The following is a 26,478-nucleotide window of genomic DNA, read 5'->3' on the forward strand; positions in this document are numbered from 1 at the left end:
TTTTAAACTTTTTTTTAACTATGGAGATTCATTTCACACTTTTGTATTTCTAGCTTTATACTGCTCCATTACTATTTGTTATTATAAAAGTGACATCTCTTGGTTTTAATTTAATATTTAATCTTTGTGTGTGTGTGTGTGTGTGTGTGTGTGTGTGTCTGTGTGTGTGTGTGTGTTGGTTGTGGGATTTGAACTCAGGGCCTGGATGCTGTTGCTAAGCTTTTTTGCTCCAAGAATAGTGCTCTCCCACTTGAGCCATAGAGAAGCTAAGGAACAAAGCCCAGGCCCTGAGTTCAAGCCCCATGACTGACAAAACCCCAACAAAAAGTAACAAATAAATAAATTAATTTAAAAAACCAAGAAATTGGCTATGACTATAATTATGGTAATTTGAACATTGCAATTGTTTTCTTTTTTCTTCTGTGAATCAAATACTGGTTACTTGCAGGAAAAGAAAACTTCAGAGATTTAAAATAGTTAAATTCAGTTCAACATTTAGAAAATTCGGGCAGGAGCTGTTTATTGAAACTAACCTGGGTGAAATGTCACATCCTTGTTGCATAAAAGCACCCAGGGAAAACCACAGGCTATTGAAAATGCCGAACTCATTGGGAGGCTGGTCGCTAGGTCCCTCCTTCCCGTCCTCTGGCTCTTCCATGTGCCACTCATAAGGGCTGAACCTACTAACTAGGAACAAGACCACGCTGACACCAATGTAGGCAAAGACTATGCACATCCAGATCTCATAGGCCAGAGGATCCAAGAAGGAAAACACTCCTGGTTTCGATTTCTGGGGCTTTTTGATCATGATAGAGATGCCCAAACTCATGAAGGGCTTAGAGAAGTCAATGACCTCTTCCCGTACCAAAGTGATCGTCAGAGGAGCAATCGCAATCTCTGCTTTCTATAAGAGAAAAGACACATGCAAGCACATCATTAATAAATTCCATGGAGCGTCTAGCATTAGAGTGATCCATGCAAAGTCAACTGATTATGCATTCACTTTAGTTTTTCTTTCTAGGATTCTTTGAATGAAAATGTAGTTTCCGTAAGATATTAGCTAAATTACAGCAACCCTCCCTCCCTCCCTCCTTCCTTCCTTCCCTTCCCTTACTTCCTTCCTTCTTTCCTTCCTTCCTTCCTTCTTTCCTTCCTTCCTTCCTTCCTTCCTTCCTTCCTTCCTTCCTTCCCTCTCTTCCTTCCTCCCTCCCTTCCTCTTCTCTCTTCTTTCCCTTCCTCCCTTCCTCTTCTCTCTTCTTTCCCTTCCTCCCTCCCTCCCTTCTTTTTCCTCTCTTCTCTCTTATTTAGTTAGTTTTTGAAACAAAGTCTTATAGCCAAAGCTGAACTGAAATTTGGGCCTCTCCCTTTGGATGCTAGCACCTGGCCATGCCTGGGTGTGCACAACATTTGTATTGGTGCTAGCAGTTTGATAAGAGGATGAGCAATAGGAAAGAGTGGATAAGTAAAATAACTTGAACTCAAATGACTCTGTTTAAGGATCTGGAAGAGTGCAGAGGAAGAGACTTAATAGTCTTTCCATATGGCTGAATTTCTGAATTTCTTGGCCAGGCCTGCTGCCAGGCTACAGCCCTTTCTGTTTCATTTGGAAGGTTGCCACAGATTCATTACTTGGCCACCCTCAATGTTATGAATTGCAAATTTCAAACAGTCCTTTCTTCTTTCTTCCTTTCCAGCTATTAGAAAAACCAATCATAAAGGCTGTGTTTGTATGATAAAAGACAAGCCTTTGTTTGACAACATTTTTCAACTCAGTCCCCCACAAAAATCTGGAAATGGGCTTTTCCTCCCCTTGCACATCCTTTCATTTTTCTACTCCCATTAATAAAAAGATTCTGGGACACAGTCACTTCAGAAGATATTACGATTATAACTCGGTCGCCTCCTTTTCAGAGTTCTTGATGGTCAGCAATTCTCTCTCCAGTGTCTATGAGCATAAAATGAGACTATCTCTTGTCTGTTTATTTCAAAGCGGTTCCTGTGATTATCTATTAAAATCCTTAATAGGCTTTTAGTGAGTGTGTATTGAGGGATTTCATATCTGATGCTGATGACAATATTTTAAATGGTTCATTTAATGCTCTTAACAATCTTATTTTTCTCCATCTTGTGGATGGAGGCTTTGAGTGAGGAGTTTTACATATCACGGCTGCTCTGGGGTCTGAGCCTGTTTAATCCTAGCAACTAAAAAATCAAATGAAAAAAAAAATGAGGTGTAGAAATCAAGAGTCGTATGATCCTTACATCAAAAAGGAGTTTTGATTTACTTTAAAGTAAACACACTTGGGGCTGGGAAGGTGGCTCAGTGGTAGAGTGCTTGCCTCGCATACATGAGGCCCTGGGTTCGATTCCTCAGTACCACATAAGCAGAAAAAAGTCGGAAGTGGCACATGGCTCAAGTGGTAGGGCACTAGCCTTGAGCTGAAGAGCTGAGGGACAGTGCCCAGGCCCAGAGTTCAGCCCCATGACTGACAAAATAAAAATAAAATCACTTGACACCAGAAACATAATGACAAACATTTTCATATCCTAGGGCTCCTTGGACTGATGTGAGAGGGTCAGCCAGGAATGAGGATGGAGAAGATACACTGAAATCAGGGTCACTTGGGGACTGAGATTTGGCCTTATACCCCTTCAAGTGAGAATACACGGACATTTTAGCCTAAATGTCCATGTATGCTAAAATGAGAACTATTATTTGGTCTGTTGTTACCATTTCAAGGACAATAATTTTCCATATACAAGTAATATTAGAACCTGCAATAGAAAAATTAGCACATAAAAGCAGATCACAAATTAGAATGTGTTATCTTGCTCTTATCACTTACTCTTCTTCATTCTTTATTCCCTGCTAGACTTCGTTCTAAGATGATTGTTCTCTTTTTTGGGGAGAAGGGAGGGCTGTACCAGGGCTTGAACTTAGGGCCTAAACACTGTCTCTGAGCTTTTTGGTTGAGCCACAGTTCTACCTCTGGCTTTTTGCTGGTTAACTGGAGATAAAAGAGTCTCACAGATTTTCCTGCTCTGGCTGGTTTTAAACCACAACCCTCAGATCTCAGCTTCCTGAGTAGCTGATTGCAGGAAAGAGCTATTGGCACCTGGCCTATTTTTCCCTTTTTACAAAATAGAGCCGCACAAAAACTATGTTTCATGATTTCTTTTCTCAATAGAACACGATATCTACTTTCTCATTTCAACATACAAATCTAAAGTAAGTTTCTATTATTCCAAATATTGTATATCTTATATACAGTGAAAATTTTAAAAAATTCAGTCAAATTCCTATTTTGTGGGGTAGCTGTACTGTTTTCAGCTTTGCACAATTTAAAACTGTAGATATGAAAAAATTTTAAAGACAAGTTTTCACACAGCGACTATTTAAGATAAATTTCTAGGACTGGGATTTAACTTAGTGGAAAGAATCCTGTTTAGCACATATGAAGTCCTGTGTTTGATGTCCAGTCATTGAAAAAAAAGACATTTTTTTAAATGTCAAGGTATATTTTCCTCCTTTCTTCAAAAGTATCGCAAATTTGCAATGTCCCCAAAACCACCTATACGAAGGCATTTTCAACCTTGATCTCTAGAACCTGCTTGTGCTTCTTTACATTCCTGTTTATCTTTTCCAGTTTTCTACAGGGAAAAGTAGAAATTCATTGCTTTGTTTCTTGACCCACGGCTCTGCTATGCAGTCCCAGGCTCGTCTCAAAATTTCTACACAGTCTAAACTGACCTTGAGCCAATACTCTTCCTGCCTCAGTCTCCCTTTGGCTAGGATTACAGGCACGAGGCACCACATTTGGCCGCACTATGCAAGTTTAAATTTTGTGGCAGTTCTTATGACATTGTCTTCTTGTGTTCTCAGCATTTCCTCTCAAAGTGTAGGAATGTCCCTTTCTTGTCAATGTCCCTTTCTTCTGACCATTCCCAATCTGAAAGTCAGTCATCTGAAGTGAATGTCAACATATTGACACACGTAGAAAAATTCTACGTGATATAGGTTGTGGTCAAGATTTGGTTCAACGTACAGAAACTTTGCTTACCGAAAAAAGTTATCTACAATTATATATCAAATTACATGCAAACTGTCTACAAGGTGTGGACTAAACACAAATGAATTTTTGTGCTTTTGACTTGGAGTTCCTTTCCCAAAATATTTCATTAAATATACGCAAATCTTCCCAAATCAGAAAAGACTCCTATTCTGAAATTCTTTGGTCTCAAGTATTTTTCATAAAAGGATCAATCTGTGGTTCTAACACAATAATATCAATGCCTAAAAGTCGCTTACTATACCAGAAGTTTAAAACAACATACAAGAACAACTATATTAGAGGCCCTTTTGTCTTTGAAACGTAAAACTCACTATGAACTTCTTCATGGATTCGGGGGTAAAATATGAGTTGCTTTTTTAAAAGCTGCATTTCCCTGCCTTCATTTAAGGGTCACGCAAGCAGTCAGCAATCCTCCCTCATGGATATAAAACTGATGGCTTTATAATGTCTAACCAGATCCTCCTGCTGAGGCTTTTCGCTGCGATACTGTTCTGGACAGAACATACTCACTGCTTCATGTCCTGAGAAACAGGATGCAGAATCACGACTGCACTTCTGGTTAGGAATTCGAGTCTCTCCAAGGACTTAAGTCCTAAAGATTTCCATCAGTAATTTTTTTCCCCTGGGGAATGATTTTTTTTTTCCTTGTGCCAGTCCTGGTGTTTGAACACAGGGCCTAGGCACTGCCCTGGAGCTTCTTTTATCTTAAGGCTAGTGCTCTACCACTTGAACCACAGCTCCATTTCTGACTTTTTTTGGTAGTCAACTGGAGATAAGAGTCACACTGGACTTTCCAGCTGGGGTGGCTTCTAACTGAGATCCTGAGATCTCAGCCTTCGGAGTAGCTAGCATGACAGGTGATAGGCACACCTAGCTTTCTCTCTATCACCTTTTCACTGTGAAGGGAATTAGCAGAGAAGAAATGCTTTGAAAGTGAAATGTGAAACAGAAGCCTAGCTTTAAGAAATTTCAGAACACATTTCAAGCACATGTGACTTCGGTTGCAGGCTAAGCAGGGCTCGCTGTGAATTCGATACAGACTGTGTTTCTCATACATAGGCGTAGCTTGTCTCTCCTAACCGTCAGCCCGATTTTACGCACTACAGTGGTGGCCGATGCAGTGATTGTGATCTTGTTCGTTCAGGCGGGGAGGATGGTGCTGTTTTTGCCCTTGGCTGTCAATGTTACACGGAATACCCATCACACAAAAGGGAAGAGCCCGGCTGCTTCGTGGGAGGCAGAAAAATTCTAGCTTTGGTGTGTTGTTATGGATGCTAGAATAAGAACTAGAAACAGATGCATTATATAAAGTGTAAATTGGTGGTGTCCTGGGGGGATTGTACGATTCTCACATTATTGATGAATATGTTTTGAAGATTATCTTTAAGTAGTTATACAAAGGGTGTGTTTCAATTCAACATATCATTCAAAAAGTACAATGCATGTTGATCAATGTCACCCTTCCCACTGTTTCCCCCATCTCTCCCCACCCCACCCAAGTTACCCTCTACTGACTTGGTTCCATTTTTACATAGGTGCATTGAACACAATGACTGCATTCATCGGCCCTTCCACTCTCCTTTCCAATGCCTCCTGATATTTAACACAAATGAAAGGTTCCATTTTCACAAATGTACATTGAATATGACTGTATTTGTCCACCTTTCCACTCTCCATTTGTATGCCCCTTGGTGAATATTTTTATAAAAACTAAAGAAGTGTGTGGTGGGTGGTTACTTAAAAGATACTTAGGAGCAGTTATGAACTCTAGTTACGTAATGAGTAGATAAATAGAAAAAAAAATGACCAACTTTACACTGTTGGCAGAAATCCATTCCTGTAAGTTGTCAACTAACACAAAACTGTAGAACTGTTTCACGGTTCTACGGTATAGCACAGATTCACCAGTCATTTCTTAAAAGTAGGATGGCATATTCTGACTGTGAGTACTTTCTGATTTTGAAGTCAATACCAGTGTCATTCTTTGGAAAGTGCATACTTTTTTTTTAGTGAAGTACGGAACCACGGGAATATTCTTTATGCCTCTGGGAACACAGCGGTAAACTGAATAAACGGTAATAGATGTTTACACACGGACACGTACCTGACGAAAGGAAGTAAAGTTTTCAATAAATGGATTTGCTTACCCCGTAAACAAGCTCTCCTACCATCCCATTCCAGATTTTGGTGTCTGCATCCCTTGCTCCGTATTTTCCGTCTGGGACAATGGCAATTTTATACTTGATACCAATATGTTTTGCAATTTCAGATGCCAAGTCCACACAGTATCCTTCATACTTGTCGTTTCCTTCAAACATTTCGTGATTTTTCTTGTACATAACATAGGGGGATTCCTATAATGAGAGAAGTAGAACTGTAAAGGAGAAACTGTAAAATATTTGAAAAACCGTTCTGTAACTGTCCAGGCTCAGAGTTTGAAAACCTTTCATGTAATTGTCCTGTTTCAGATTTTAGTATTGATAGCATAGATGAGTTGGGGTGGCTACACATTAAACAGATCAGTATATGAATATGTTTAGAAGGATGTGAATTTGCAGAGTAAAATCTGCAGAGTAGCTGTCCATTGAGTGATTGTTGCATACCTAGCACTGTGATGGTGATAGGAAAAATGTCCATTGGTATTTCTCTAGAGAGTGTTAAGTTATCTTCTTTGGCAATGAAATGAGCACGTGTGAAATGTTTCATGAATGAAGAGCTATTTAGTGTTCAGTTTAGTGTAATGAAAGCTTATTAAAGGCCACATGTATCCACGTAGTCCATTTTTTAAGCCATGTTCTGCTGTGACTTTCTTTAAGGAGTGTTATATCATTTTTCTTTGATCACTAATGCTTTTCTCAGAGCAAGCAGTAGCTGCAGAATAGTTCAAAGAGGCAAACTGATAGCTCAGAAATCCTATGTAGCTAGTTATTTGCATTAAAATTGCTTTCCCACAGTGTCTAGTTTTTTACTTTTAAAAAGGTTGTGGAAGCTAATGGTTCTGTAGTTGTGAGTAAACATTCGAAGTGGTATTCTCATTTTGTTTTCTAAGCAAGTGAGTCAGAAAATATGAAGAATTACTGTGACCATGCTTACAAATAAAATGTTGGTGGCTAGTAACTTCTAGGCTTTTATGATACATATAACACACACATCAAACCATTTAACAGCATCAATTAAAGAGACATGCAAAAAAATATTTGATTTTATAAATGGCACCTAAAGCCACCAATTAAAAGGTAGTGTAGTGAATCTCCAGTATGGAGAGAGATCTTATTTGTTCACCACTTTTGGGCCCAACATTACTGAATATAACATGTATTTTATAGAGTGTGTTATCACCTGTAGTGGTGGTTCACAGTAATCTTTCCTTTTCCCTGTGACTGACGAAGTTGACTTAGCTCTTGGAGCTCTGTGCTACAATTTACTTTGCAGAACATGGCCATCCACACCAGCAGTGACCTTTTTTTTTCTTAAAGTACTACAAGAGGACAACTCCATTTTCAAGACTCAATAGAATGTAGAAATTAAACGATTTTTCTCTCAGAGATGCCCTAAATGTGACTGTACATGGAAAAATTGTCCAAGATTTTCTGTGTATCCTTTTTCTCTGCTCTGCTTTTACTTGGCTTGGCCAAGTCACTCATATAGCTCCTCTTTCTTGGCATTTGACAAATATTCTAACACTGAGGGAAAAAGGTAAAGAAAGTTTCCTGCATAAAATTAGGCACCTAATCATCACTACTGGTAAAAAATGTTATAGAAAACATTTTGCCACTTTCTAGGAGTTTTTTCTCAAATTATCAGTGTGCTGAAGAAGATTGGCAAGTTGTTGTACAGTTAATTTCTAAGATATGCTGCAAAATAGTAGTAGTCATTGCGAACAAACTGGGGATTTTTTTTTATTATAGCCTAATCAAAACATGGATGATTATATAGATAGCAGGATGATCAACATGTTGGCAGAATGGTTAACATTCTAACTGAAGTAATTATATAGCTACCATATACAAGTACTACAAGCTGAGGATTTATGTGAAGGTGTGTAGCATGACTCATTTGGCAAAAGGTTGAAGGAGATTTTTGAACAGGAATTTTGTCCCTAAGTTTTCATGCATGTTAGGTACCCATGTTATTGTATTGATTCGGTGTTAAATTTAGCAAGTAATTTAAACTGTTCAATTTTCTCTGTATTATATAGTGAACAATTTTCTTAATGAAAATCTGCATGGCTATTATTTAATCAAACATCTACTAAACATCTCCTGTGTGCCAGACAAGCTTGCTAGGAGATGCGGATACAAAAATACATAAAATTTGTCTTGTCCTCTTGTGATGACAAGACATATAAATTTTTTTTTGTAGTCAGGTTACAGCGGTATGAATGGTGGGGAAAATAATACTTAGCAGTGAAAAATCATAACAACTCTTACTTAGTGCTACTCCATGCCAGATACTAAGCCTTAAGTCTTTATGCCCTTTTAGTAATGCCACACCTTCAAGTAGGCATTCCTCATTTGCACATGGAGACATGAGGAGTCAGGGAAGTTGTGTAATTCCCAGAGCCTACAGATGACAACGTGTGAGTTACGTTTACACTTTGAATTATCTGAATTTCTGAAACTATTTGTATACCCAATCTCGATAGATACAACAAACCGAGATGGCCCATGATTTCTAGCAAATCACTAAGGGGATTTGTGGGGCATCTTTGCAGAAGTCTTATTAGGGTCCCAGGTGTTCAATTACGAGTAGAAATGGAAGGATCTGAGAGTGAAAGGTGACCTCTCCTTCTGAATAGTATAACCTTGTTTACTGTCTTGTTTACTGTCACTAATGGTGATCTGTGGGACAACAATCTCTTGGAAGTCATTTTACAAGTATTTTTTCCTAGTGATGACCAGTTTATGATGATAACTTCCATTGTGTGATGGTGCTGCACATCTGCTCTGTGATAGCAGGAAAGAAATATAATCACAGTTATGTGAACTTTGATATAAATGAGTGAAGGGGAGTCCCAAACAAGAATCTTTTTCCTACTGTATTTAGCAATAACAAAATGAGGTAAGTTGAATCTCAAACAAACCATCCTTTTCTTTCTGTCTTTAGCAATAACAAGACTGTGGAAACAAGATGCTTAGTATCAAGAACTCAAGCTTTTCTAAATATCTCCCCCAAGATCCACTACAATGACCTTTGAAAAACCACCTAAATAATGAAAGCATTTAATTTTCAGCCAATATGCTTAGCTAACTCTCCAAAGAATCTTAATAGAAAATATATACTGTTGAGTAAACATGTTTTAAGATGGCAGTGGAGATTTTTTTCTCCTCAAAAAACCCCAAGTAACTTGAATGTTTGAACATTTTAAGCTCAGCAAAAATAGCCTAATTAAGAAGCAATAAGCCATTTGATGGCATGTATACATAGCAGAGGGGGGCGTGTTCCTATTTGGTACAAGGAAGAAAATAATGCCTTTGTGTTTTTGTACATATGTCTATCCATACATAAATATACATTTGTATGTTATTATAAATGTGCATACTGTGTATAACACCTTTTTGTGTAGATACAAAATTTTACATAGAGGTGAAAACATATTAAGTACTGCCTAAACTTCTGGAAAGATTAACTGTGATAGATGGGTGGAATTGTTTTTAGGTTTGCAAGATAATTCTGAGGGTATAGTGAGTAAATTTGGTTTTATGGAATTTCTTCCTAAAGGACTGTTATAAATCAGAAGGAAATACATTTTGGCTAAATAATGTGTCCTACCCACTATCTGATGTTAGTAGTAAACCTTTGAGAAGAAAGAACTTGTCTGAAATATCATTGAAACATCTTTTGATTGCTAGATACAGTTCGGTAGCCAAAAAAGGCAGTGAAATTAGAGGGAAGATGACCACACACCTCTTCTCTCCAAATTGGCTGTAAATTTCCTTTTCCACAGTTGCCATACTTATCCTAGTCCTACGGCCCAACATTATTACTTTGAATGCAAACAGTCACTGTGTCATGTATAACAACAGAGTGTGATAAAATTTGTAGTCAATAAAGCCTAAAGATAAAACTAGGAAAATGCCAATTTAGTTTCCATTTCAATTTAGCTATACCATAATCAATATGACTACCTTCAGGTAGTGAGGATTTATTTAAGTCATCCTTAAAAATAAGATCACTTTGTAGATATAAACAATACTGTTGGAAGAAGAAAATCCCAGTAGCATAAAAAACTAACATTACGTTTTGTTTCCAAATGATCACTGTTTTGACAATGAATTATGAATCCATTTTCTCTCACTATGACATGAAGTTCCCCTGAGTGTAGTTTTTGTCTGTTTTGCTCTATGACATATCCCCAGGGTCTATTACTGTGCCTAGCATACAGCAGACGCTCAATAAATATTTATGATGAATAACTGAATTTCTCAATCAATTTTATTTAACAGTAGCACACATCATTACAGTGAATCAACATATAAATAACAGCATACACAAAGGAAAGACAACTTTTAAAAACATCAAATGCCATATCAAGTCTGATCAAGATGGATCATTTCCATTGCTCATTCTCATCCTCTTTCTGTATCTAGATAGCCATAGTATATGCATTACAATATCTAGCCAATCCCATCTGTATTGGGTGTTTTCCATGAATTTAGTTAATTATTACATGCAGGTGTCAATACCTCATTCATCTACAACAATAATGTTTCTTTCAAAGTGAATGAGGCAGCCGGGTTGTCAATAAATGTAAATACAAAGATACTTTCAGGGAAAGGATTCTAGTATGCTTTTTGGAATTACTGAATGATTGTGCAGTTGTAAATACTAGATGAATTACTTAAAGGAAGATTACATTCTTATACAAAAGACAGATACTAAGATTACACTATTTTGATAGCAAAAATATTGATGGCATCATTGTCAAACAACAGATATTTTGTACAGAGTATTTTTCACATATATAGAAACAACTGGATATTTTACTTTTTTTATAGCATGCCTTCCCCAGAACTAGTCATGCTTGAAAACTCAATTCAGTATTTTGGTTTTATGAATTATATATTCAATCTCTAGTAGCAGGGATTGAAAAGGATACTCGCTACATTATACCTATAGAGAACATTAACACATTTATTTCACAAAACAGGCAAAAATATTCAAAAAAGCTTTTCTAAGGGAAACACGGTATATTTGGGAAAACAAGCCCACAAAATCAGATTTTGGCTTTTAGAAAATCTACCCCCGGAAATAGGAATGATATAATTTCATTCTTTATGTATTCGGAGCTCATTGTATGAAATGGGAATTGGTATGTCAGAATTTCTAAATGATTCTTTTTCAACTTCTATCTTCTTGAAGAGGCTGAGGATTAATTCTTCTTCAGATTTTTAGAATCTCAGACAAGTCACACATAATTTTTTTAAAAATTATTTTCTACAGTCCAGAGTTTGGTCAACCAAGAAGAATTCCACATGAAAAATAAGCTTAAATTTACTACACAGGAGAACAAGATTTGAACCTTAGTTGGGAATGGTCGAACATCGTTGGAACTCTTTTCGTCCTTGATCAATTTCTGAAAATAGGGTTCTTCATCAGAGGCTGAAAAGAGGAGGATCGTGCTGAAGTTTGACTTTCCATTACCATGGCCTTTTTTTTTTTTTTTTTTACTTTTGTGGCCTTTTTTTTTTTTTAGGAAAAGAAATATATATTTATATTGCTTTTCAAAGTCCCATGCAAATAGTACATGATTAAGTTAGAAAGGTTTACACCGACACTGCTTTTGGTTGTTTTGCATTCTAAAAATCATTAACTTCCAATCAAGACTTAGAAGCTGGTGGATCCAAGGCAGAGGCAACTAATTGCAACCTAAAAATGCTTCTCTTTGGTATTTCATGTTCTGACTTCAATGCCAGTGTTGCATCACTAAAAAACCTAAAGCTAAAAATTAAAATCATGTAAGCTAAAAAAAAACCCTAAATAACATAAAAGGCTTCCATTTTATTTAAAGCAAAGGCTTCCATACATAATTAATCATTTGTTTTGCCTAAAGAGACAGTGAGCCGAGGATATAAAACTGGAAATTAAATAGGAAAGGTCACCGATTGTTGATCTCTCTTGACTACCATTGACTCTAAAGGGCATGTTTGACTTTAGAAGAGGGGGAAAGACATATATGATATTCTATTATTTAAAACACGAAAGCCGTGTTGTAAAAGTGGCCTTAAAATGTGGCATAGTTTTCATTTTGCATGGTCAAATGAAGCAATCATATTTTTCTTAATTCTTAGAATAAATTAGATGTGTTTTTCTCACTTGTCAACGAGAAAAATAATCGGTGCAAAAAGCCTCTTTAACATTAAAAATGAATATAAGAGAAAATTAACTTCTAATGCATCCAGTTATATAAAGCATGCCCATTAAAATCATCACATTAACTTCTCCACTCTTATAAACAGACAATTGAAATCATTCTGTTGATGATTAAACTGAGCTGATGATAACCTGAACAGGAGCATTTTCAAACACGATTAACTATGATTACATTGATGTCTGTAGAAATGTAATGACAATAAGAGGGTTTTCCACTGGATATTTTCATGACTGGATGTTGACTTTGTGGTGCTCAGGTTCTGTGTCTGGGTCTTAAGTGTTTTACACATTTCCACTAGAGTTTGAGATGCTCTTTTTGTTGTTTTTAACATGTGTGCATTCTTCCAGGAACAACAATGCAACAAAAGGTAACACAAGCAAAAGTACTGAGTGTACTCAGGCTCCTATTCAAAGCCTCAGTAGACTTTTGGTGAATCAGCTTTACCCACCCTGTTAACCATGGCTGGGGAATTAAAACTGCCTGTACACGAAACGAAACACCATGAAGCATACACCAAAACTTACCATGATTGTGGTTACAACAACTGTTCTGTTCTCAATGGCTGCTGTGTCATTGCCCAGTGTGGGTACATCTTGAATCAAGACCAGTTTATCCATATCATTCCAGTAACCCACCTGTAAAATAATAATAATAAAATTACCTGAAACCACGCTTACCTTTTCTTGGAACAATGAATGATCTAATTAAGTAAGTCACCAGACCAAAGTTAAGAGGCAAATTGTTTAAAAAGTGAAAATTAAAAAGCAAATTAAAAAAAAAAATAAAAGGATGACCAGTCTGTTTTCTTGGCACTCAAGATAACGGCCTTGTTAATAACTTAACAAGCTTGTCATTTACGAACATGGAGTAGAAAAACTAAACTGGTAAGGGATGTTGGAAAAACATTCATCTCCTTCGGACACTGGAAATAAGATGAATAGTCAATAAACATATATGGTGGACTCGATGTGCAATGTTGTTTGTCTTGAGATTGAGGGACCCCTGTTGTACTCAAAGTTAATTCTTTGGAGAACTCCTTTGATCAGACATGTATGGAAAAATCTGGCTAAATTCTCACACCAGCTCTGAATGGCTGAACAAGTGAATGACTGAATGACTGAATGAATGAATCTTATGGGCACTGGGGGGTCAGTGTTTCCTTGTGGTCAAGACAGTGAGCTTTGGAGTGACTGAAGTTTGGCTTCTGCTCTATCTCCACCTCTTTTAGGCTGACGATCTCTGAGCAGGCTACTTAATTTCTCTGTAATTCGCCTTTCTATAGAACTGAGAGACATATTTTTGTACTGTCCTGATAATGATATGTAAAAATGCACATTGGTTTCCTATAATGAGGACAGGCATATAACCTGCCCTCACTGGGTGAAATCTCGATCCTTAAGAATTCCTGAAATGGGGGGCTGGGAAGGTGGCTCAGTGGTAGAGCACTTGCCTTGCATGCATGAGGCCCTAGGTTCGATTCCTCAGCACCACATAAGCAAAAAGAAAAAAGCTGGAAGTGGCACTGTGGCTGGAGTGGTAGAGCACTAGCCTTGAGCTGAAGAGCTGAGGGACATCGCCCAGGCCCAGAGTTCAGGCCCCATGACCAGACCCCCCCAAAAAAAGAATTCCTGAAATGGGGCTGGAAATGTGGCTCAAGTGGTAGGGTGGTTACCTGCCTGACAACAGGAGGGCCTGAGTTCAAACCCCAGTACCTCCCCTGACCACAAGAGGGAGTGGGAGAGGGAGAGGGAAGAGAGAGGGGGGAGGGAGAGAGAGAGGGAGAGAGAGAGGGGGAGGGAGAAAGGGAGAGAGGAAGAGAGAGGGAGGGAGCAGGAGGGAGGGAGAGAAGGAAGGGAGAGAGGCGGGAAGGAAGCGAGATGGGAGGGAGAGAGATGGGAGAGGGAAGAGAAGGGAGGGAGGGGGAGAGGGAAGTGAGGGGGAGAAGGGGAGAGGAGGGGAGAGAGGGGAGAGGAAGGGGAAGGTGGGAGAGAAAAACTCCTGGAACTGTAGGCGGCTGTCACCTGTCAGTAGTGGTAGGGGCTCATCATCCTAATCGGAAGACTCCACCATAGGTCGGGGCCTGGACTTCAGAAAGATTTGCATCTCTGCTTAATCAGATTCCATCCGATGTTCAGTTACAGGAGTGAGACAAACCGGTAGGTTGGCTCTGATCCATATTCCAGGCTAGCTCCCTCGCTAAGGCAAGTGTGCAGTGAACAAGAGCGATTGCTCACTTCTCACACTTACCACACGGCCTCTCCAGCACTGCTTCTCATGCTGGCTCATTTTTAAATGTTAATATTCCTGACGGAATACCCGAGTGGATCGTTGGCACGGGCGAATGAAGACAGATGGGCCTGCACCATTTTATACTTCATATTTCTTTTAAGAGTCTTAGGTGAAAGTTAGCTGGGTGTAAAGATATACTGTTTGTGACTCTCCCAACTTCCTCATTAACTCTCTCCTCTAAAACCTTAATTTTTGCTCTCATTGTGACTCAATACGCAGTAGAGAAGATGCACAACCACTAATAGCTTACTTGGTATTACTGTCCCTCCTTTCTTTCTCATGAAAGGTTGGCTGCTTTGGTGACCTGTCTTTGTGACTAATGAGTCAACTATTTTGTTATTTCTTTTTGTGGTAGTGGGATTTGAACTCAGGGCTTCACATTTGCTAAGGAGATGTTCTACCATGAAAGCCAAGCCTCAGCCCTTTTGTGCTTTATTGGTGGATTGATGGATTGGTTCTCGATTGATTGGATGGCATCTCATATTTTTGCTGAGGCTGGCCTTAGACTGTGATCCTCCTACCTATGTCTACTGCATAGCTTGGAGTACAGACTATCATCCATTGCAACTGCCTTATTTGTTGAGATGAGGGTCCTGCTAAGGTTTTCCCTGGGATGGCCTCAAGTTACAATCTTCCCATTTTCACCTCCTGAGTAGCTGAGATTACAGGTGTAAGCCACCATGCCTGGTCCTAACCAAGAGTATTGTCTGTTCCACAGATGAACAGTTTGCTTTCTTTTGCTGGCAGTGGGCCAGCAGAGTGGGTAGAGCAGACAGTCAGGGAAGCCAGCGAGTTTCTTCTTGGGAACCGTGGATCCTTGCTTTGCTTAGAGGAGCTTCGTGTGCCTAACTGATGTGTAGCAGACAGACTCAGTGTCTTGGGTATTAGCTGGCAGCCTGCACACACATGCCATTAAAAGGTTGGCAAGGTGGATGGCATTCAGGGCTGTGCCATGGAAACACAGGTGCAGCAGTACATCTGCCCGGTAGCAAAGCACAGCAGAGAAAGCCTCTGTGCTTTCTGAGCCGCCCTTAACAATGCTGCTTCCTGCTTTCTTCCCAGTTATTGCCCTGCTTCGATCTACCTATCAGCTCTGTTTTCCAGGCTAACCCTGTGCCCCGCCCTCTCCATGTCAACTGCCTACGTGTTCCTCCCTTTATGAATTCAGTATCTTTGGGGTGCTAGTGGCTCACACCTATAATCCTATCTACTCAGAAAGCCGAGATCTTAGGACCCCATCTCCAAGCAAGCTCAGGCAAGAAAGTTGGTGAGACTCAACCCCCAAAACCAGCAAAAAGCTGAAAGTGGAGCTGCAGCTCAAGTGGTAAAGTGCTAGTCTTGAGCATAAAAGCTCAGTGACAGCGCTCAGGCCCTGAATTCAAGTCTTAGGACTGGCGCATGCACACCACACACACACACAACACACACACACACACACACACACACACACACACACACACTTATGTAAGTATGTTCTACCTTACTAGAAAATAAATTCCACCCAGAGCAGATTCAGGCAGGGCCGGATAATTGAAAATTCTAGAGTTAGTTGTATCTGAACTAAAGTCTTTGTTTTCTCCTTTGACACAAAGGAAGAATCTAATACTATTCAAATCACAGGCTTGTTGTATGAGATTCAAGTATTATGTAAAACTCCAAGATCAGTAGTGAGGCGTAGCAGGAATTTCATAAACTGTAGCTATCATTAAGACATTAAAGCAGCAGAGCATATTTTGGAAAGAATTCTTTGAACAACTAAGTACTGAAAAAGGTTTTAGATAATGCTAACTTGAACATCTGTTTTTTTTTTCCCCCCTTGAAATCTCAGAAAATCCTACAGAAAATCCTCCATGTTCATTGTAAGGTGCTGGTGGGGTTGTACAGTTGCCTTGTTTGAAGAATGTCAGGAAGGTGTTTTCCCTCTCAAATGGCTTCACAAATAATACATGGAAGTGCTTTTTGTCTCTTTACTGCATCTTGATTTTTTCTGTGCAGTAAGTTTTGTGGGATCTCTCTCTCTCTCTCTCTCTCTCTCTCTTTCTCTCTCTCTCTCTCTCTCTCTTTCTCTCTCTCTCTCTCTCTCTTGTATGCACTACTAAGTTTTAAACTAGGCAAGTGCTCTACCAGTTGAGAAATGTTCTTAACCCTTTTTGCTTTAGTTATCTTTCAGATAGAATATCATGCTTTTGTCTTGAGAAACACCTTGGAGTGTAATCCTCCTACCTCTTCTCCTGTGTAACTAGTATTATAAGCATGGGCTACCATTCAGAGCCTATTTTTTTGCTAAGCACTCTTCCCTGGCCATAATAATTCCATTATAAACAGAGGATCTTGGTAATGCATACATTAGAAGTTTCAGCTTTAGCACATCATTCAATATCAGCTTTATGCCATAAGAACTTATCTCAGCACAGATTATCAAGAAAATACTACATGTTAGTACTCTCTAAAGAGAAAGTGGAAATCTCTCAGCCATAGCCTTTCACAGATGCCACAGGCAAACTAAGAAAACAGAATCTTCTCCCTCCCCCCCGCCCTTTCAGTTAAAATTGTTCCTCACCTTTCGCGGCCCTGTGCTCTTTAGCTCAAACACATCCATCGTGTAGTTGACTCTACGTCCATAGTGGTCAAACTGGACATTGCCAGTCAGCCCTTGAATCCGTACCTGCAAAGGAAAGAGAAAATCCTAGGTGTTCATTTGCCCTTTCCCTTATCCACTCTACTTTGCACCTGCCTGGATGATGACCATACAGGATGGAGACCACACAGGATGGAGACCACACAGGATGGAGACCACACAGGATGGAGACCACACAGGATGGAGAGCACACAGGATGGGGAACTGCAGGCTACAACCAAGACACTAGGATGACACTGAGTGTTCAAGCTATTGAAGTGTAATCAGAGCAGAGACTGTCAAAGGGATCTAAAAAACCAATTTGCTGTATACTTACAAGAGGGCTGTGTTTATGCCTTATAAAGTTTCCATTTCAACTAACAGATTTCTTCTTCAATACATGAAGTATTTTTTTATAGGAATATACCTAACATTTAGTTAGTGACTTTGGGTTTTATCCACATCATGGAATAGGTAAGTCCCAATACCCATTCTAGAATACATTTTCTCTTTGTGAAAATCGAAATTATGGTATAAGAAATGGTGAAAAATACTCATGCTCAGATGATGCAAAATTTCTTTTTAATTCACTCCCTCCAGTTCTAGGGTTTGAGCTTAGAACTTCACACTTGCTTATCTTGAGTTCTTGGATGGTGCTCCATCACTTGAACCATGCCTCCAGCTTGGCTTTTTGTTGGTTAATTGGAGATAAGAGTCTCAGACACTTCTGCCTCAGCTGCCTTTGAACCATGATCCTCCTGATCTCAGCTTCAGTAGCTAGGATTATTGGTGTGACCCTCTGGTGTCCAGCAAAATAGACCTTTTTGTGATACTAGTCTTTCTGGTTCACTTTTCTGCTTTGAACCAATGACATTACAGAAGATTTAAATCTATCTAGTCATTATATATAACATCTGTACTGTATGTCTAGTCATTATATATTACATATATTATAAATGTCTAATCATTATGACATTGTATTGTATTTTATAATATATACATACATAATATAATTATGAATGTATAGTATAATGTGTCCTCTCAGCAGTATTTAAGATGGCAGCAGCTTTACCAGTTTGGCCCTGGCCAAACAAACACATCTAGTGAGCTTATCTGTTATGCTAAGGGACTGGAGTTTGAATAACTCTGTTCATCCTAACTACTCATTGATAAAAGATATGAACATCAAGATTCTACCTAACAAAGCATCTGGGATGATTCAAGCTTGACATATCAGAATGGTACAGTCACTGTAATGTACTTGTGCTCTAATACATTCATCGGTGTTCTTAAGCATGCCTGGTGAGGAAGAGCCTGGGATGGATTGAGGACGTGTGTGATTACCTGCTTGAGCGTCCTCTCCATGTCAATTCCTTGGCCCCATGGAGCAGCAGGGTTCGCCAGACAATCCCCAGCATTTCCTCTCCTTGAAATGTCGATCTTCTGCCTTCGAAGGCTTCGGAACGTCTCAGCCATTACCAGGACTCCATCGTAAGTCAGGGCAGAGGTGTACTAATGAAGCAAAAATGATTACAGTGATGAATGTGATGGTCTTACTTAGCACACTGGAATCGTCTGGGGTTTCTACGGGTATGGGACAAAAGGACCACCTTCTCTGAAGGGCAGTTAGGTTACAGATAATTATTTTACTCTGTAATCAGAAATTCCTATTCTCACTTGAATATAAAAACTGTATACCTGGGGCTGGGAAGGTGGCTCAGTGATAGAGCGCTTGCCTCACATGCATGAGGCCCTGGGTTCGATTCCTCAGCACCACATAAGCAGAAAAAGCTGGAAGTGGCACTGTGGGTCAAGTGGTAGAGTGCTAGCCTTAAGCTGAAGAGCTGAGGGACAGCGTCCAGACCCAAAGTTCAGGTCCCACAACCGACAAAAACAAACAAACCCCCAAAACAAAAACCCAACAAACAACAAAAACTGCATACCAAATTCTTTCATCTTTATTATTATTTTCCAGATGGTCCTGGGGCTTGAACTCAGGACCTGGGCGCTGTCCCTGAGCTCTGTAGCTCTACAGCCACCTCCAGCTGTTAGCGGCTAATTGGAGTTCAGAGTTTCTTGAGTAACCCCTACGTACAGTATTTTTACAATAAATCACACACATGCACACACACATATATATATGTATGTATAAAAGAGTCTCGTGGACTCAGATCACAGCTGCCTGAGTAGCTAGGATTACAGATATGTTACCAGTATCTGGCTTCATCTTAATTTTAAAAGGAGAAAACTCTTTAAACAAAATAAATATTCTAATAAACAGTTGCCCATGAATCAGGAGGTCACAGGGGAAGTCTTTCTGTTGTGTCCAAGTGTGTAATCTGTGTGCAGCACTAGTATAATGCCTAGAAGTCCATGGCAGGACTGGATCTCTAGAGAGCTGGGCTTTCTTATTCTTTTCATCCTGCAAAATGCCTACTAGGGCTTTTTGAGATTTCATTTATATTTATTGATTCCAAGTGTATATCTTAGTTTAGACTCTCAGAAGAATTAGTGGGTTTGCCTGTTGCTATTCAGAAGTATCATGCTAGAATGTAGTCACTGAGCTAAACAGGAATGAATGCAACAGATGGTAAGTGCAGGTGAGAGTTGATCATTCAGTTGACTCCAATGTAACAGGATCAAAGTGGAGATATGAAGTGTTAATCATCTGCTTTCTGATGGGGCCACTATATGCTTCTCTCTGAGAAAATAGGGAGCCCCAGGAAAAGGTAATTGAGGTAAGAAGGGAAGTGAGAAAAGGCAGACAGGAAAGTAGAATCTGGGAATCCTTTCTGAGAGAGTATGGTTAGTGAATTATTGAACACATGGGAAATAGATCAGGAATTTCTTGAAGCATGGCACCACAAAGACTACCATGTCCTTTAGGTAATATATATGTATATATATGATAATATATAGGTACATATTACATATATAATATACATATATATTATATATAGGCAATTACCTATATGGTAATCGTTCTGCATTTATATGAGGGATAAGTTTGTGCTATGGGAAGTGGAAGATGTTTCTTGGATTTTTCTGCTTGCTAACAAGGAAAACTCACTTGAAATGCCAATGTTACGCAATATTGCCATTATAATTGGTAGCATTCCAAAGATGAGAAAAACTCTGATATAGATAGAGCATGGAATATTTCATGAATTATAGCAAAGAACATTTCAATAATAGAAGACCTAACTATAAGCTTGTATTAGGATACATAATTAACCTTCCCTGTGTATCTCCCCATGGTAAAGCAGGTTTAAGGACAAGCTCACCCCTGACAATTAAGATAGAGTAGTTGAAAGATACACTAAAGATGGTCATCCTCGACTGCTTGAACCAACACACATTTGAGTAGAGAAAACCATCAAATCATCACTGAGAAAGAAAACAAAATAAAAACAAGTAGAGTGACGCTTGCTAAAGAGATAAAAGGCAAGAGATAAATGTAATGCTAGTATTTCAGGATCAAGGGAGGATAAAAGAAAACTGTTGTTGATATTTCAATAGGGAAAAAGTAGCTGAGAAGAGATAGCAGCGAAAAGCAAATGCACTTGGCTGTGGTTTAAAAAGTCCATCCATCTTTGCGAAATAAGTGAAGTAGAGCAAAAGAATAGACCTCACACCGTGAGCCTGGGCAAAGGAGACCTCTAGCCACAGCAGCAAAGGCAGTGTGGAATTTGACAGGTCATATTACTGATAGATAGGAAGAAGCAGTTGTTTAAATTGGCTTTTACCTTTTCAAAGGCTCTCAGTCCTTCCCACGTGCCTCATTGTGTTACAGTCCAGCAAACTGTATTTATGGGCACACTTCTAGATAACACTGAGAAAATCCTTATTAGAGAAATGTTGCATTTTATGGCAGAGTAAAACTAGATCTCAGTCTAGAATCCCTCCATTACCCTGCCCAATGACCTGAATGACACCGTGAGTTCCATTTCTCAAAGTGGTAGAATGGAATCACAGTACAGATTTGCAATTTGAAAAGAAAGAATTGAGAGAAATTCTAATTTTTCTACTCATAAGTTATAGGAATGGGGAATATGTTCTTCAGCTATGGAATGTAAGACCTAGACCTAGCCCCCCCCCCAAAAAAAACCCCCAAACAAACAAGATAATAACTATCAATTGTATGCATTGTGAGGATGAAGTTTCATAGCACATGTAAGAATTCTTGGAGTACTGTGTTTAGATACTGGTCCAGAATCACAAGGGTGGCTAAAGCTGAGAGTAAACAACCAATCATGGCCCTGTGGGTATGAAATAAGTATGTAAAGAATTCTATGAAATCCTCAATGAGTTTTACATCATCAAGGATCCTAGTGTAGAGGAGGAAAGCTCATGTTTATTGGTGGAATAAGACAAAGTCTCCTAACAGAGTGGAACTGAAGGTAGTCTTTGGAAATGTTTGGACTGGGACAGGTAGAAAAGAGATGAAGGACTGTGAGACAAAAAGCCAGCACCTGACAAGTGACACAGGGCTGTACCTACAGCCATAGAAAGGCCTGTTCATGGATTGTGGAGGACCTATTTGTGGTGTAGGGAAGTGACAGGATGGAAAACCACACTTTGACTCTTGGTTGAAATACTAAATAATTGAAGTGCAATTGATGTATTTATCATCAGTCATCACTCGGTTGGACTCTGTGCTTTTGAACTTGCCTTCCAGCTAATAGTTATTTGTGACTGTCAATCAATACTTGGGGGCACTTTTGTAGTGAAACATTGGATTCATCCATTATGCAGACTAGACAATGGTTGAAGAAGGGAACACTATCTTCCTGTTTCTGATTTCATGCTGTAAACCAGTGTCCTTTTAGTAGACAGTTTAGTGACGTTTTCCCTACTCTTGTGCTTTTGGTCCTCCCATGATCAACTGTTTAATATGGTCCCAAATATAGTCTTGAGGGCTATCTAATGGTTCTATCAAATGTTTCTAAACTCTGAGGTATGTTATGGAGTAACCAAGTTTGTTAATAAGTTTCATTCATGTCTGAGTTGGAGAGTAGCTGACTATGAGGTCAGCATTAATGAGCCAATGATATATGAAAAAAAGACTTCCTTAAATAGAAACACACACACAAATGCAAGACTATGCATGGACTGGTTGACAAAAGGTGGTGTCCAGAGGCTCACAGAAACAAGCCTGATATGTACCATTTATATGCTCATTTATCTCTTGAGGAAATTTTACAGATCATAACTTCTACAATTAATGAAAACTGACTTTATATTAAATGGCTTCAGTATGCCTCAAATCATGTTAAAAAGGGCTTTGAAAATTATACATATAGTAATTATATATAAATATAAATTAGATATTTCTATATTATATTTCTATATTATGTTTATTAGATTTATATATAAATATATAACCATAAATTACATATTTGTATATTTATATGTTGTTTATTATATATTTATGTATAAATATATAACCAATCATTGCTTTAACTTAAAATTCTTTCTGTATGCTAGCTGTCCATTCATGCAGAAGAGGAGAAATTGGCATAGTAAAAATAATTTTATAATTATGAAGTGAAAAAAGCCTGGCGCTGGTGGCTCATGCCTGTAATCCTAGCTACTCAGGAGGCTGAAATCTAAGGATCACGGTTCAAAGCCAGCCCAGGCAGGAAAAGTCTATGAGACTCATTTTTTTTTAATTGTTGGTCCTGGGGCTTAAACTCTGGGCCTGGGTGCTGTCCCTCATCTCTTCAGCTCAAGGCGAGAGCTCTACTGCTTGAGCCACAGTGCCACTTCTAGTTTTTCTAGTGGTTTGTTGGAGATAAGAGTCTCACGGACTTTTCTGCCTGGGCTGGCTTTGAACCATGATCCTCAGATCTCAGCCTCCTGAGTAGCTAGGATTACAGGCATAGGCCACCAGTGCCCAGCTTCTATGAGACTCTTATCTCTAATAAACCAGCAGAAAACTGGAAGTGGTACTGTGGCTCAAGCAGTAGAGCATTTGCCTTGAGCTGAAGAGATGAGGGACAGGGCTCAGGCCCAGAGTTCAAGCCCCAGGACTGACAAAAAAAAAAAAAAAAAGAAGTGGAAGAGTTGAGACCTTTTCCTCCTAGACCTTAATTGTCTCAGAATTCCTTATTAGTGCCCCCTGACAGGGAATGATGAGTCTTCAGTGCTCTGTTGTCAAGGCCTGGGTGATATCCTTGAGCTTTTATGTTCTAGGCTAGTGCTTTATCACTTGAGCCACAGCTCTACTTCTGTGTTTTTTTTTTGGTAGTTCATAGGAGATAAAAGTCTCACAAGTTTTCCTGCTTGGGCTGGCTCTGAACCATGATCCTCAGACCTCAGCTTCCTGAGTAGCTAGGATTACAGGTGTGAGCCACCAGTACCTGGCTGACAAAATCTTTTTAGCAACATGCAATTTCATGAGGAAAGTTCATAGGTGACATCATAATAATAGTAAACTGCCCAAGTTAATGTTTCACAATCTAACTCTTAAAAATAGAATCATTACATGTACTCATTATCTTGCTCATGTAATTGTAACCCCTCTGTATAGTATTTTCACAATAACCCCCCCCCATCATTAAATATTTGCATAGTTTCCCAGGCTGCAGTTTATCTGGCAAAATGCTGCTGGAAGGACAGTAGAATGAACTCTTGCTCTTAAATTTAAAAACAATATTAGTAGTATATTAGATAAAAATAAGCCAATACCTTCGGCGGGGTCTCGGATCCCGGATACTCTCTCTGATCTAGTTTCTTCCAGCGATCCATCAACTTGGTTACCATAGGTGTATTAAAATCTACCAACTGGAATCCTGTAACATTAGCTCCACCATGGATGAACCTCTCCAGAGAAATGTCCTTGAATCCCTATGAAAATCAATATGGAAAGTTGTTAAATTTACAGTAAGAAAGTATCGATCCATGTGTACATCAAAACAGATTTTTAATGGAACAATAGCTAGAAGGAGGAAGGAAATTGGATTATGCCAACATAGCTTCAAAATTCTGTCATTCAAAATTCAGTATAAATGTTTTCACTTTGGCTCAACCCACATACTTCTTGAATGTCTCTGAAAGATGACAAACAGGCAAGGCCAGCATTTGAGTGTCTCTTGCCTTGAGAAACAGGTATATGCAATTGTTTATTATATGAAGGTGATTCTGATATATGGGGACATATTCTCAACCTGTAATGGGGGAGAACCATATTTTGGCGGGGGGGTCCGGTTGTGGGGCCTGAACTCTGGGCCTGGGCGCTGTCCCTCAGCTCTTCAGCTCAAGGCTAGCGCTCTACCACTTGAGCCACAGTGCCACTTCCAGCTTTTTTTCTTTTTGCTTATGTGGTGCTGGGGAATCAAACCCAGGGCCTCATGCATGCAAGACAAGCACTATACCATTGAGCCACCTTCCCAGCCTGGGGAGAACCATTATAAGGGGTTTTTGTTTAATTATTCAGTCACCCAATAGTGGAGAGCTGCTAATTTGAGCTAGAGAATATAAAACCTTTGATTATGTTATTCATAACAGCCTTGGCATCCTGGGATGTAATGGTGCAAGAGGAAGAGGGCAATATGGCAGAGGGGAGGGGAAGAGAAGAAGAGAGGGAGGGAGGGAGGGAGGGAGAGAGAGAGAGAGAGAGAGAGAGAGAGAGAGAGAGAGAGAGAGAGAGAGAGAGAGAGAGAGAGAGAGAGAGAGAGAGAGAGAGAGAGAGAGAGAGAATATGACCTTAATGCTTCCCACCAGGTAGAATGAAGGACCTGTGAGGGAACACTTATCAGAGGTATCGTCTCATTTGGGCTAGAGACAGTATCTTGGGTTTCCAAAATTATCTTTCTGCCTACAAGTCTTCTTATTCATCTCTAGTATCTATTACTTTCTTCCCTTCCTCTCTTTCTTTCCACACTTTCTTCTTTCTCCCTCTCCCTTCTTTCCTCCTCCCCTCCTTCCTTTCCCCCTTCTTCCTCTCTTCCTCTCCCTTCCCTCCTTCCTTCCCCCTTCTTTACTTCTCTACCCTCCCTCCCTCCCTCCCTCCCTCCCTCCCTCCTTCCTTCCTTCCTTCCTTCCTTCCTTCCTTCCTTCCTTCCTTCCTCTCTTGCTTCTTTTCAAACATCACTGTTTTTCCACTAAGCATTTAAAGTGCTTTAATGCAATGCACACTAAATGCAAGAACAGGGCAAAGTATATTAGGGAAGTATATTAACAAAGGTATTAGCTCTGGGAACAGTGAACTGTTTATGTGCACCCTAACCCCGCAAATTTGAGTCTTCAATAAATTTTGTGAAGATGCTCTAGTTTTTCTGAGATAACTTGAAAGTATTTTTTCTATCTTTATGTGTGTGTGTGTGTGTGTGTGTGTGTGTGTGTGTGTGTGTGTGTGTGTGTGTGTAATGTACAGCAGTCACCCTACAGCTGGAGTCAAAAGCAGGGAAGATGGGTTTGCAGATCTAGAAACTTCCAGTTTTATTTTTGCCTAATTTATTTATTTTTTGATAATGATGATTGCCTTCCTAGTTCATATCTGTACATCACTTTATCTAAGAAGAAATGTGTCAGTCTGGTCAATAGACTAAGGAAAATGGTTACAGGGAGACCTAGGTGTGTGAACTAACAGCTCATACTGAAGCTGGGTGTATTGTGTGACAGAAACAGTGCTAAGCACTTCCTACAGATTATCGAAGGAGTTTAGTCATCCCAACGTTCTGAGAAAGATTATATTATTAATTTTAAGAAAACAGAAGCCAGGCCTGGAGATGATGGCTCATGCCCATAAATTTAGCCATTGGGGAGGTAAAGATTAGGAGGATAGCAGTTTGAGGCTAGCCTGTGCAAGAAATTAGCAAGACCCCATCTCAGTCAATGGCTGGGTGTGGCGGTGGGTATCTGTCATTCCAGCTGCTAAAGAAGCAGGGCAAACCCAGGAGAAAAGGAGTCATTATCCCCCAGATAGTGGAAGGAGGCTCACGAAGCAGCAGGGAGTTCAGCTGGGGCTGCATACGTTTTCAAGGTCACCTAGCAAATGTTTTATTTCATTGTTGTTTTTTTTTTGTCGGTTGTGGGGCTTGAACTCTGGGCCTGGGTGCTGTCCCTCAGCTCTTCAGCTCAAGGCTAGTGCTCTACCACTTGAGCCACAGCACCACTACCTA

General features: G+C 39.4%; 1 protein-coding gene across 5 annotated transcripts in view; it reads right to left on the reverse strand.

Moving 5' to 3' along the window:
* LOC138838825 (glutamate receptor 4-like) overlaps window positions 1-26,478 on the reverse strand; it is a 274,865-nt gene that overhangs the window by 43,599 nt on the left and 204,788 nt on the right. For 4 of the 5 annotated variants that reach the window (XM_070038188.1, XM_070038187.1, XM_070038190.1 and 1 more), the window contains 6 exons: window positions 24,044-24,202; window positions 18,698-18,865; window positions 17,297-17,401; window positions 12,972-13,082; window positions 6,221-6,427; window positions 534-904 (listed from right to left, as the gene is read on the reverse strand). In XM_070038188.1, coding sequence (XP_069894289.1) covers window positions 534-904; window positions 6,221-6,427; window positions 12,972-13,082; window positions 17,297-17,401; window positions 18,698-18,865; window positions 24,044-24,202 — 1,121 coding nt within the window. Of the gene's footprint in view, window positions 1-533; window positions 905-6,220; window positions 6,428-10,503; window positions 11,676-12,971; window positions 13,083-17,296; window positions 17,402-18,697; window positions 18,866-24,043; window positions 24,203-26,478 lie in introns of those variants that run through there. The other variant, XM_070038191.1, reaches the window with a different exon arrangement.

The sequence above is a fragment of the Dipodomys merriami genome, unplaced genomic scaffold (assembly GCF_024711535.1).
Source record: "Dipodomys merriami isolate MVZ:Mamm:240054 unplaced genomic scaffold, mDipMer1.0.p SCAF_29, whole genome shotgun sequence".
Taxonomy (NCBI): Eukaryota; Metazoa; Chordata; class Mammalia; order Rodentia; family Heteromyidae; genus Dipodomys; species Dipodomys merriami.